The following is a 13311-nucleotide window of genomic DNA, read 5'->3' as shown; positions in this document are numbered from 1 at the left end:
GAGTGCTCTGGAGGAGGGTGGCCTCCCGGTCACTCTCAGAGGACTCGCGGACAGCACTACCCGGCCGCCGGCGGGAGCCAGGATACCAACACCGCACCACTTCACAGCCCCACCCGCGGCGGCAGCGCCTGAAGGGACTAGTTGGCGTGCGCCGAGCGAGCGTGGTGACGTCAGGGCGGAAGCGCACGTTGCGTAAAACGGCTCAGAACCCGGCGATCACGGGAATATCCGTCGCGCCGAGGAAGCTGGTTAGTCTCGCTCCGGGTTCCGGCTGCGTTGGGCGTGCGTGCAGCTCGCTTAGACTATGGCGTCCGGGCCTCACCCGACCGCGACCGCAGCCGCCGCCGCCGCCTCGTCGGCTGCCCCGAGCGCGGGCGGCTCTAGCTCCGGCACGACGACCACGACGACGACTACAGGAGGGATCCTGATCGGCGATCGCCTCTACTCGGAAGTTTCGCTCACCATCGACCACTCGCTTATTCCGGAGGAGCGGCTTTCGCCTACCCCGTCCATGCAGGACGGGCTCGACCTGCCCAGCGAGACGGACTTGCGTATTCTGGGCTGTGAGCTCATTCAGGCCGCCGGCATTCTCCTCCGGCTTCCGCAGGTCAGTGTTCCGGCCCCAGTTTTCTCGGGTGCGCCTCTCGGCCCTGCCGTTCACCCCGTTCAGTCACAATACTGTCGCGACACCCACCCATCCAGCCGGCCCTCAGCCATTTGGAGACAGCGCCTTCGGGCTCTCCCACTGTGGGTCCCGCTGGAGTCTCGGAAGGCGGAGGCGGCGGGGAGGGGGAGGAGGGAGGCGAGTGGCAGCGGCGGCACAAAATGGCGGCGGCGCCTGGTGCGGGCCCGCCTGACCCCTGCGCTTCCGTTCTTTTCTGTTGTCTGCAGGTGGCGATGGCAACGGGGCAGGTGTTGTTTCATCGTTTTTTCTACTCCAAATCTTTCGTCAAACACAGTTTCGAGGTGAGCATAGCAGGAGATTTTTTTTTTTTATCCGGGAATGGGAAGGGGGGCGCGTAGTGTCAGCAACCAGCTTTTCCTGAAAGGTAGTGGTTAGTTTAGGCCTTTCTTTGTGTTAGTTACCACCGTCCGGGAAGTTGGGAACTTGAGAATATGTTTTAGAAGTTAGAAGATGGATCTTGAGCCTAGGTGCTGTTACCAAGAATTACATTTTCCATCCAAAACTCCTGTGAGATTGAGTTTGACTCTGGATACAAAATTAAGAGTTAAGCAATAAAATGAGAGTATAGCATCAATAAAGATGGTAAACCTACAAGCTAGTGTAAGGCTTAGAATTTGTAACTTTATTTTTTCAAGGGTCCCAGTTATGTCCTAAAATGTTCTCATCAAAATAAGACTGAAGGAGGCATTTGACTGTCTTCCAACTTTACTACTTAGTTTGGAAATCCTAATTGTTTTCATTGACTTATTGGTTCTTTCAGATTGTTGCCATGGCTTGTATTAATCTTGCATCAAAAATCGAAGAAGCACCTAGAAGAATAAGAGACGTGATTAATGTGTTTCACCACCTACGCCAGTTAAGAGGAAAAAGGTAAGACTGGCATTATTGAACATAGCATCTCTTGCTACTACTGTACTGTGTACCAATCATCGAGTCGAAACATTCTTTCTTCTCAATATCAATGCAAAGGAAAACTGACTTAATTTAGGCATTTAAATTCACATAGGAACATACTGATACTTCTGTTACTTTGAAAAAACCATAATTAACCAGTTATTTAACTAAAGTTTGTAGAGGCAGTTGCATTTATGGACAATCCTAACAGTCCTGTGAAGCCAGTCCTGTGGTTTAAGATTAAACAAGAAAGGGAATGAGAATACATTTGGCTCAAGTGTGAGTGTATTTCTTTAAGTTATTTTTTTCCCTCCCCTCTCTGGAAGACTGAAGGTTGGAAGTTTCAACAATATAGTTCAAGTTAATGTTGTGGCAAAGTTCTATGTAGATTGTTTTTCTATTCGAAGTCCCAGTTAATTCTTTATCGAATGAGGTTGGCTTTTGTTAGAATACTTCTCAACATTGAACTACGATATATCGCATAATACCGGATCTGAAAGGACTGCAGGATGATAAAGTTTGGAGTTTGAAGTCAAAGGGATTAAACAGGTATTTTGTTTTGGTCAGATACAGTCTCAGTGACTGGGTTAGAAAAAAATTTTAAGATTGAATTGGATTCAGATGAGGCCCATTTAATTGATCTTGTAAGAAAATACGGAGACTGAAACAGTATGTGTTGTGACTACATGAACACTTTATGTGGACTCATAGATTCTTGTGAGGCAGATAACAAAGGTTTAGTTGCAGGACTTCCTACATCTAAAGGTGATTTCTAGTACATCCTGCAGAATGATCCCTTGGTCTAAGTTAGTTGTGAGCACTTTTTAAGAAATTGTGGTTATGTTAGACAAATGTGAACTTAGTTTCAAAGGAAGTTAATTATAAAAGAATTCTGAGTTGTGTTGGGGGTTGGGTGTTGGTTACTCCCATACCAGTATCTCATATCAGTAGTGTCCTTATTCTTGGTAGAATAAAAAAGTTGGGAGTATTGGAACTGTTCAGAGACAAAGCAAATGTCAAAAGCACCTTTAAAATGATTAGCCTAGTCAAAAAGTCTGTAACGTGGCTGTCCAGGTATTTTTCATGGCATATTTCAATGTTGTTACGTATAGCACCCCCACATCTTTTCCAATTCATTCTAACTTTAACCAGGGACAGTGGTTTTTTTTTTTTCTTGATTCATTTTAAAATCTTAGCTTTTTGGTGAAGAGTCCTGGAAATTAGGAAGATTTCAAACAGGAATTTAGTTTGGTCTGGGCTTGAATTTGTGTTTTGATACTTTGCTGATTCTTCAAAGCATATGCAACCAAATGCACTGTCTAGTAAAAGGCTCTGTTTTTTAGTCAGAGGATTCTGTTTACTTAATAGGAAATAACTTTCTGGTGATGATTGAACCATTGAGCCAACTTATTTTATAATCACATTATATTCTTTGAACATTTTCTGTGAGTCTTAGAATTTTCTTCCTTGATGTCAGATTAGGCAACTCCAAAAACCTTGGAATTTAAAATACCCATCTGACTTGTTTTGTGTAATACTGCTTTTTTGGTCATTATTTCAGAGAAATTGATTATATCTTGCTCTAAGAAATGATTATAGCAAGAAATTAAAAGGAGTTAATTGCATGGAGGCCTTTTTTTTTAAAAAAGCTGGATGTAAAAGTGTTTCTATGCATTTTACAAGTTTACTCAGACATGTAACTTGTATATGTTATTAACTTCAACTCTTTTTTCCCTTGCAACCGACTATACAGCGACCAGCTACATTTACCAAAGCCTGGGTGATGTGGAGTGGTACATAGAGATGAAGCTGTCGTCATGGCAACAGTGAGTGAAGTATCGAAAATCCCCAAGGAGAAGCCAGTGCTCTGAGAATAGGTCACTGGAATCGGGGACTAACAGGTTGGCCACTGGTGAACCATTTAGAAAAACTCCTGTTTCTTGTTATAAGCTTTTGTCTTTGCTGTCCAAGTTATTAGAACTTTATTTTAATATCTTGGCATAGATAATTGTCATTAGAAGGTACTGTTGGTAGTATGCTTTAGTTAGGTAAAGCGTATTTTCTTAATGATGCTATTTGATCTAGTTTATGCATAACTTTAAATTGCAGTGTTACCTTGGTAGTTACAGAAGAGATTGCATTCATAAAAGCGTATAGGTTGGTGATTTTCAGTCCTGGCTGCACATTAGAATCGCTAGAGATGCTTTTTAAATTAGTACCTTGCCCAGGCCCCATTTTGGCTTTTTCCCCCTTCATTTTTTTTATAGTTACATACTGTCTTTTAAATTCATACCGTAAGACTTAAAGGGAGGATTGCTTTTTTATTTCTGTAATTTTCAGTTACTTTATTTTTGAGATGTAGCATATTTTAAGTGGTTTTTTGTTGTTGTGTTGTTGGGGTATTTTTTGTTTTGTTTTGTATTGTTTTTGTTTTAAGGAGCCTGTATTCATACTCTGAGACAGAATAATGGTTTTAAAATTTTTCAAAAAACTGGTTTAGGCATTTTCATTGGTATTTTAGATGTGGTATTTTTAGTGTGTAAGTAGAGTTGAGAATGCAGGTAAGAGTTTGACGGATCTAAGTTATCTGCGGTTTATTTCTGTGGCTCTGCAGGTGATCTTCAGTTTAGGCAAACATCCCTAAAGAGAGAGAATGTTTTTTTACTTTGAAGCAGACATTATGGTCTGCCTCCTTATAAACTGTCATCTAGTTTCAAAATTTCTTAGTCCTTATACCACATAAGATTCACCATGTTTGCATTTTTTTGTTTGTTTTATTTCAATTAATGTACTCATGCTAAACAAACAAACAAAAAAAAACATCAAGAGAAAAGACTATAAACCACCAGTGACCACAAAGCCAGGGTTGTCTATAAAGACTGAAATTTGCAGATCGTTCTTACCATACAAGTTCGCCTGAAAGATCTGACTGAAAATTTAAAAGGAGGTGGGGTTAGGTTTGTGTGTGTGTGTTAATTGATAATGAAAATTATTGGTAGGTTTCTATGAATAGATGAAGACTTCTTTTATTGCATGAGAGATTTTTCTTAAATGCAGCCGCATCAAACTTTAATTGGCTTGTAAGAAAGTTTACCTGATTGGGAAGGAAGAAATTCGATCAGTCTAATTCAATTTAATGTGCTTGTTGTGACAGAAAGTGTTGTGACAGAAAGTGCTGATACTTTAATTTCAATGAAAGAAAGTGCTTGCTTAAACTCTTCCTGAACTTTTTCTTATTGTTGATATTGTGGGAACACATTTTTCTATTTCTGATAGAAAATCTTCTATGGTTTAGTTGTAAATTACTGTACATTTAACCCTCCTTTGATTTGTAACATTAAAACCAACTCTGAACAAAGTGAGGATATAATATACACCCACAAAGTTAACTTTTAATTATTACCAGTAATAGCCAGCTTAAATAAGTTGAGTATGTATATAGTGGAATTGTAGTGAATAATGAGTTTGATTTCTTTAATCTGTTTAGATGTTTTGGGGATTTTGGGAAAACTGTAAGGGAAAGTGAAGATAGGGCACAGTACTGGAAAACAATTAGTTTAAACAGAATTACTTAGTAATTAAACCTGATTTGGGACCAGGCCTGCAGTAATTCAAACAAATGTTCAGCTGGTTAATTGTAGGAACAACTGAATTTTATCAGCATTGGGAGGCAACTCTTAACAGGGTCTTAAGACTGTAGATGATTTGGTCAATGCAAAAGGGAAAAGTGACTCAGAATTGTGCCTTTTAAAAATTCTGTAGGGATTCTAATGCTGTAGTTCACTGTCTGGTTGAATGGTTAAGAATTCAAGCAATGCAGCCATAGCAAGGAAGGTGTTGTAGCTTCTAACACCAAGCTAAAGAGGACCATCACACGAAACTAGTCATTAGAGTCTGGTGTGGACTTGAATTTTTTTCAAATTTCCTGTAGTGATAATAAAACCTGAAAAATATTGTTTTCATACATATATTGATTGCTTTCATTTGAGTTAAATTTTATTTTCTCAGAGGGTCAATTAACTTGTAACCTACTGTTCTAAAAAAAGAATTATTTGTGTTAGAAAGTAACTCCCTTTCCCCAAGTTGGTGGCCTCATTCCACAATCTTTCACAGTGCAATTAGTAGCTGTAATATGAATTGAAACTGTATCGAGGCCGTTTTTTCAGTACTGTTATCTAACGGCTATTTTTTTCATTTTATCGTCTTTGCCAACCTTTGTTTAATGGAATGTGACAGACGTACAGTATATACTAGATTTTGAAATAGTCAAGCATTTCAGTTTTTTATTTTAGTTTTAAATGCTAGATAATAAGGAAAATAAATATATGACAGCTGATGTTTTTACTTGATAATGTCACATAGTGTATGTAGCTTATTTCAGGTTTCTTTTAAAGTAAATATTTGGAAGCAGGTTTGTTTTTGTTTGTAAAACAAAAGTTTGTAATTTTCTTGATCTGGCTTGCATGTTGAAATGTAATCTATTTGTGAGTCCGGGTAAATATTCAGGATGATTATCTTAACAGTATGTTGGGTTTCACTTCAGAGCAAAAGCTCTTGATTCATTTGGCTGAAAAGACAGTGAATATGGGGGGAAATATTTCAGTGTTCTGCCCATATACTTCCTGTAAACTGTCCATATATTTACTATATAATAGGTGTCTTAATTTTCTTGTTGGTTCAATCTAAAAAGAAACGATATGGATCAATTAAATAAACTTAAGAAATGAAAGTCCAATTCCTTAACAATTCTTGCTTAAATAAAAATTCTTAGAAACCAGGTTTGAATTATAAAACTTAGAAGGGTCTTCCATAAACAGTAGTTTTTTCCCTATGTTAAAAGAAAAAAACAGACTAGGGAAGGCATGCTATTCAAAGCATTAATCACTGATATACATGTATCCTTCTATATCATAGAAACTTTTTGAAGTGATTAAAATTTACTCTGACAGAGGCATTGAGTATATTCAGTTCCCTCATTATGGTCTTCCTTCTCTCTTGCATTGCGTACTATAACGTGTATTACCTAGTAACTAATAAAACTGGTGGTTTTAACCACATAGTTCATGGTACAACTGATAAGTTTAGGCTTTTCATAGATCACTTTGAGTTTTGAACAGATTTTTAATCTTACTCTTGATTTCTTTGGTAATTAAGCTGAGTCTTTAGTTTTCTGGTTATTTTAATAGAGATTTTTACAACAATTTGTTTTAGCAGATTGCCCAACGAGGGGAATCTGAATTAGCTACCCACTCCCCCATTGCTGTTCTGGTCATAAACGAGCCAAGAGTTGATATTTTATACAGTGAGTAAAATCATAATCTTAAGTTTTATAGTACTATAAATATTTTTGAATTGTTGAAGATTGACGAGCACATTACTTTTGTCAGTGGGTCACTATTTGGTTACTACTATGGAAACTGATAGGATTTGTGATAATAATAAATCATTGTCACCTAAGTTAACCAGTGTGTATACCCAAAATATAATTGGTATGACAAAATCTGAGGATAGTCCAAGGTCTTTGAGTGATTTTTCTTTTCAATACAGGGTTGTTAGTTCCTTAGGAATTTAGTTTAGTTTTATATATTTAATTAGCGTAACTTGGACAGCACAAGATTAATGCTTTAACTTGGTTTCAGGAGTTTAAAAAGCTGGTTTCTGTTGCCAATAGTTGGTTGGAAGGGAAAATGGAGATGCCATAAATACAATTTTTTGGATGTGCAAAACAGTTTTGATTTTATTTCTTACGAACTATAGGACTCCAAGCCCCCTGATCCTTGATCAGAACTACATAAACACCAAAAATCAAGTTATCAAGGCAGAGAGAAGGGTGCTAAAGGAGTTGGGATTTTGTGTTCATGTGAAGCATCCCCATAAGGTGAGTTGTAGAGAGCAGAAATTGTATTTCGTAAGTATTAGGGTTTGCTTAATTTATTTTGCATGAGTTTATATTCTAAGAGTTAACCTAGGTGGATTTTTTAAAAATAATTTTTTTATTAGAGAATTTATGGGCTTATAGAACAATTATACATAAAATACAGGTGTCACATACACTATTCCACTAAACCTTATGTTGGTGTGGAACATGTCTCATCATTGATAGCACTTATAAAAAGTGTACTTTTTTTTTTAAACAATACTTACCTTTGTTTAATTGATGAAATATATCAATCTTTCTACTACTAGTGATTAAAAAAAAAGATTCCATTGGCTATTATTATGTGTCAGTAAAATGGGTGTCAAAAAAAGGTGTATGTTCAAATTAGCACTCTTCATCGTGTGACTATATATATGTAAGTTCCTTTTGCCTCTGTGATTAAGCTCTGGTTTTCTCACCTAGAAGTCGGGAGGGGTGGGGGGGAGGGGTGGATTTCCTTGATCTGCAACAGCACCGGCATACTGCTTAGCACATAGTAAAACACTCAGCATATTATTGAAAAGTTCATGTGCTTCTCCACTACCATCTCCTGGCTTTCATATGATCAAAAAATATTAGTACTGTGGTTACAAGAATGGGTGCTCTGAGGTTAGGACTATCTGGGATAGAAATTTGGCTCAGTTATTAATTAGCTTTGTTACCTTGACAGATGTCTTTGTTGCTAGTTTCTGCATCTTGAAAATGGTAAAATTGGAATGATGGTAGTACAGGTCCAGAAAGACCTGACATGACCAAGATATGGCTATTTGTGTCACACTTCAGTGGATAAGTCACTGCAGAAATACTAGTGTTTCTTGTAACACTATTAGCACTGTAGCTGCTAAATAATATGTCTTGTAGCCACTGTGTAACTTAACACATCTAGGGGTTTGGACATATCTTAGGAGGTCTATATAAAATGCCTAGCGTGGTGCTGGTCACAGAGTATTCATGAAAAATTAGCTGTTGTGTTTAATTGAACTGATAAACCCATTTTCTGCACAATTTTGGAACATCTAAATGTAATTTTCATGAAATCTGGTAATTTCTGTTGAATCTGGTATATTTTACGTTGGTCTATATTACTTATACAGCTTATAGTAGAATTAGAACTTGCACCTAACATTTTTCCAATTACTTTATTCATTGAAAGTCTGTATTCTGAATGAAAGCCACCAGTATGCTAAATAGATTTTTTTTTCCCTTGTCCCTTCAGATCATTGTTATGTATTTACAAGTCTTAGAGTGTGAACGTAATCAAACCCTGGTTCAAACTGCCTGGTAAGTTGCTTTTTTACATTTCTTTCCTAGCCAGGAAAACAGAAGCAGAAATAAAGTAAGTTTCCCCTTTCCAAAATAATGAATAAGTTTGTTTTGGGGCTTTTTGTTTTTTTGTTTTTTAACCAAAAGGTAAATAATGCTTATTTCTGCTTCCTGTTTTCTTGGCTTGACTAATTACTTTTAATGGAGAACTCAATTAACTTTGTTCTTTTTTCTACTCTTTAATTAAAGGGTAGTCCATGATGGTAAGTCATAGAACTCTGCCCTCTGCACTTCAGCCAATGACCTCAGGATGGCCTGATTGGCTGCCCTGCTCTCCAGCCAATCCAGTGCAAGCTCTCATCCGAGATACACTGAAGTGGTCCATATCCATCTGGCAGCATCTTCTAGTTCTGTCGGGGTGTCAAAAGGATTTGTATATTTGCTTCTAGAAGTAACTATTTGACATGCCTATGTATTTAATGTATACCTGTAACTATCAAAATGAATAGTTCATTTTTGATAGATTTGTTGTCCAGCCATTATGAATTAAATGATTTTTTTTTAATTAGGAGTTTGACTAAATTTCTATTTTTAGTATGTATAACATGAATTCTACCAAAGGAAACTATAACTAACAGTTAAAAATGGGCACCAGTTCCCATAAAGAATTAATTTTAAGCTGCTGGGCTAATTCAGGCAATATTAGAAGTAAGAAGTACTTCATTTTTATAAGATGTTAATCACTTTAGAACTGGAAATTTTGAGATGGGGATGTGTATTTTTGAAGTGCTGGCTTATTTAAAGGTAAAATAACAGTTTGTGTTGTAGTCCATCCACAACTATTTCATAAAGCTGTTGGTGTGCTGCACTTAACATAATTTTTTTATGTTCTTGCCATGCTTCTTTTGGACTCAGTAATACTAGCAGTATTTTTTAAGTCTTTGATTGCTTTGATAAAATGCATGACGTTTAAATGTTTTATACGACAGATTTTAGCAGTTTATGTGGATAAGGATTTTTAAGAAATAGTTTACTTAATGCTAGCTTTTTAACCTTTGAAACAACTTGTAAAGAATTTTCAATAGTTTAGGAACCTTCCTGGGAGGATTCACTAAAAGTGCAGTAACTGAAATAGTTTATCACTTTTATTTATACTTAGTTGCAAAACAAGGTATGTAAATAGGCCATTGTCTGTATTTATTGCTCTTCACTTCCCTGCTTAGATTTTCTGAAGCAGCTTAGTTTTCTTAATGTAAGTGCTTACTGAAAATGCCTTTTACCCCTGTCATAATATTTTGAGTTTTTGAAAGAACTTGGTGACACTGCTTTTCATTGTGGATTAAAGGAGAGATGGTCAGTCATTAATGGCTTGAAGTATTGTTGGAGTGGTTTATCATTTCTGAAACTAGTTGTTAGAATTGATTATCAAAGCATTGCTTCTATCAAAAAAAAATTAGAAATTGGTTATATTGGATATTAGGTTATATTTGAAAAACTAATATGAAATTACTTAAAAGGGTTTTGGTTGTAGATTTAGGAAAGCTGAAGAATAGTCCTAATGTTAAATTCTTATCTGTTAGTGATTTTTTGAGTTAAGAATTGTTAATATGCTAGAATATGGAGATGTGAATATAAATGAGAAGAAAAAAGAATAAAGTAGATTGAGTCTCCAATTATATGTAAGCTTCAGAAGAACTTGTTTATTTGCATACAAAGCTTATAGTTGAAATATTTTTCAGGAATTATATGAATGACAGTCTTCGAACCAATGTTTTTGTTCGATTTCAACCAGAGACTATAGCATGTGCTTGCATCTACCTTGCAGCTAGAGCTCTTCAGGTAGGTGTATATATCCTATTTTGTGTACTATAGGATAAAGGACAAGAATTACCAGTCTTTCTGACAAAAATCATTGAAAATTTAACCACTCTTTTTATGGTTTAGATTCCACTGCCAACTCGTCCCCATTGGTTTCTTCTTTTTGGTACTACAGAAGAGGAGATCCAGGAAATCTGCATAGAAACACTTAGACTTTATACCAGAAAAAAGGTAATTTCTGTTAACTTGTGTTCCTGTTAATACATTTTCGGTGCTAAGAATCTGAACTACTGAAAGGGGAAATATTAACTCTATTTTCCTCCAATAGCCAAATTATGAATTACTGGAAAAAGAAGTAGAAAAAAGAAAAGTAGCCTTACAAGAAGCCAAATTAAAAGCAAAGGGATTGAATCCTGATGGAACTCCAGCACTATCAACCCTTGGTGGATTTTCTCCAGCCTCTAAACCATGTAAGATTTATTCAGAATTTAAATGATTTGGGGGTGCTGAAGGCATGTGGTTATTAGAGAAGGAAGCTTTAGTATTAACAGCTGCATGAAAACAATAACATTAGAAGTGGTAACTTTTTCTTCATGAGTCAACTGAAAACTGCTATTTGAAAGCATGTAATTATTATTTAGTAATAAATTTTGGGCCTTGCTTAAATCTAGGAATTAACACATTATTATTTTCTGAAGCATCACCAAGAGAAGTAAAAGCTGAAGAGAAGTCACCAGTCTCTGTTAATGTGAAGATGGTCAAAAAAGAACCTGAAGATAGACAGCAGGCTTCCAAAAGCCCTTACAATGGGTGAGTATACTAGCCTGAAGAATCTTTTGTTCTATATGTTTAGTCTCTAAACTAAAACTTTTTGTGTTTTTGTGAAGCGTAAGAAAAGACAGTAAAAGAAGTAGAAATAGCAGAAGTGCAAGTCGATCAAGGTCAAGAACACGCTCACGCTCTAGATCGCATACCCCAAGACGACAGTAAGTAAATATTTTCTTAGGGAAAGGATGTTTTATTTAGAATCTTAAAAGGTTATTATTTTTTTCTCTTGTGAGTGGGTGTGGACTTCTTAACATGGGCAAGGTATGAGAAGTGAATTTGGAAATGTGCTCTGGGTATATATAATTTTTTTTGTTTTGTTAGTTTATGGGTGATGTATCTTAATGGTATTCTATTATGTTTTATACCACCTTTTTGAAGAAGTGTAGAGTCTGGCCACAAAGTGCTATGGAGGTTTATAATACTAAAACATACCATTCCATTCCATTTCAATTAGAAAATGTGAATATTTAAATAAGTCTTTTTTATAAATAACCAGTAATCAAGCCAACCATGGCCAGAGAATGTTACATAGTTAGCTTTTTTAATTCATTTGCTAACTCCTTCAAGTAGCTAGCACTTTGAGCATGTGAGAGAAAATCTATAAAAAGTACAGCTCAAGGACAGTTTGTCGAAGTTGCTAATTTCCTTCTGTGTAAACTTAAATATATTTGCTAATACTGAAGATATGTATTATAGGCTATAGGATTGGGTGAGGGTTGTAAGGGGTGGGGAAAGTTAGAAAATGTCTTCAGTTCTGGACTGTCATTGATACAGCCCATAGTTTTATTTTGAACCTGTTATGAGCAACCACCAGAATAGTCTGTTCCCAGTAGAAAATCAATCTAAATCTCAAATTTTTATCCAAGTTATAATAATAGGCGGAGTCGATCTGGAACATACAGCTCGAGATCAAGAAGCAGGTCCCGCAGTCACAGTGAAAGCCCTCGAAGACATCATAATCATGGTTCTCCTCACCTTAAGGCCAAACATACCAGAGATGATTTAAAAAGTTCAAATAGACATGGTCATAAAAGGAAAAAATCTCGTTCTCGATCTCAGAGCAAGTCTCGGGATCATTCAGATGCTGCCAAGAAACACAGGCATGAAAGGGGACATCATAGGGACAGGCGTGAACGATCTCGCTCCTTTGAGAGGTCCCATAAAGGCAAGCACCATGGTGGCAGTCGCTCAGGACATGGCAGGCACAGGCGCTGACTTTTCCTCCTTTGAGCCTGCATCAATTCCTGGTTTTGCCTATCTACAGTGTGGTGTATGGACTTGTAATCAAAACATTAAAAGCAAACTGATTAGGATTTGATTTATTAAAACCCTCTAGGTCTCTAGAAACACTGAAGACTTTTTGTTTTGAAAAGAACTATGTTAATTTTTTTTGCACATTAAAATACCCTAGCAGTATCTAATTGAAAACCATGGTCAGGTTCAATTGTACTTATAGTTGTGTATTGTTTATTGCTATAAGAACTGGAGCGTGAATTCTGTAAAAATGTATCTTATTTTTATAGAGATAAAATTGCAGACATTGTTCTATTTAAGTGGTTATTTGTTTAAATGATGGTGAATACTTTCTTAACACTGGTTTGTCTGCATGTGTAAAGATTTTTACAAGGAAATAAAATACAAATCTTGTTTTTTTTAAACTGCTTCAAATACCTTATTAAATAAATTATTAAAAAGACCACAATTTTAATAGTAAAGTGGTTGTACTGATTTTCTGACAATTCATTTTATCCTCCATTAGATAAAGTCTCAGACTGTTGAAATGCAATTCTTAACCTGCATTGTGAACTTTTTATAACATTCTTTACAATGTATATTGAAAAAGCAAAGCCAGTGGCCTATACAAGGGAATATAAATATGTTATAGCGCTAAATCAAAGTCAGGTTA

The 13311-nt window shown here is 36.3% G+C and overlaps 1 protein-coding gene across 3 annotated transcripts; it reads left to right on the top strand.

The window, feature by feature from the left end:
* The first annotated feature begins 202 nt into the window (after positions 1 to 202).
* On the top strand, positions 203 to 13063 carry CCNL1 (cyclin L1). Of its 3 annotated transcripts, XM_077160874.1 has the most exons (11): positions 218 to 607; positions 892 to 966; positions 1446 to 1555; positions 7337 to 7457; positions 8713 to 8777; positions 10499 to 10598; positions 10704 to 10808; positions 10906 to 11047; positions 11276 to 11387; positions 11465 to 11563; positions 12272 to 13063. In XM_077160874.1, exons 1-11 carry the CDS (start codon positions 305 to 307, stop codon positions 12618 to 12620), a joined length of 1581 nt encoding a protein of 526 aa, XP_077016989.1. In that variant the 5' UTR covers positions 218 to 304; the 3' UTR covers positions 12621 to 13063. The 3 variants fall into 3 exon arrangements, 2 of the variants coding, with proteins under 2 accessions (XP_077016990.1, XP_077016989.1); XR_013175887.1 differs by lacking the exons at positions 10906 to 11047; positions 11276 to 11387; positions 11465 to 11563; positions 12272 to 13063 and having other exon boundaries at positions 203 to 607; positions 9009 to 10598; positions 10704 to 10727; XM_077160875.1 differs by lacking the exons at positions 10704 to 10808; positions 10906 to 11047; positions 11276 to 11387; positions 11465 to 11563; positions 12272 to 13063 and having other exon boundaries at positions 203 to 607; positions 9009 to 10617.
* Positions 13064 to 13311: the final 248 nt, after the last annotated feature.

This window comes from Tamandua tetradactyla, chromosome 5 (assembly GCF_023851605.1).
Source record: "Tamandua tetradactyla isolate mTamTet1 chromosome 5, mTamTet1.pri, whole genome shotgun sequence".
Classification (NCBI taxonomy): Eukaryota; Metazoa; Chordata; class Mammalia; order Pilosa; family Myrmecophagidae; genus Tamandua; species Tamandua tetradactyla.
The sequence above is the reverse complement of the archived record's forward strand: the minus strand, read 5'-3'. Positions and strand labels throughout refer to the sequence as shown.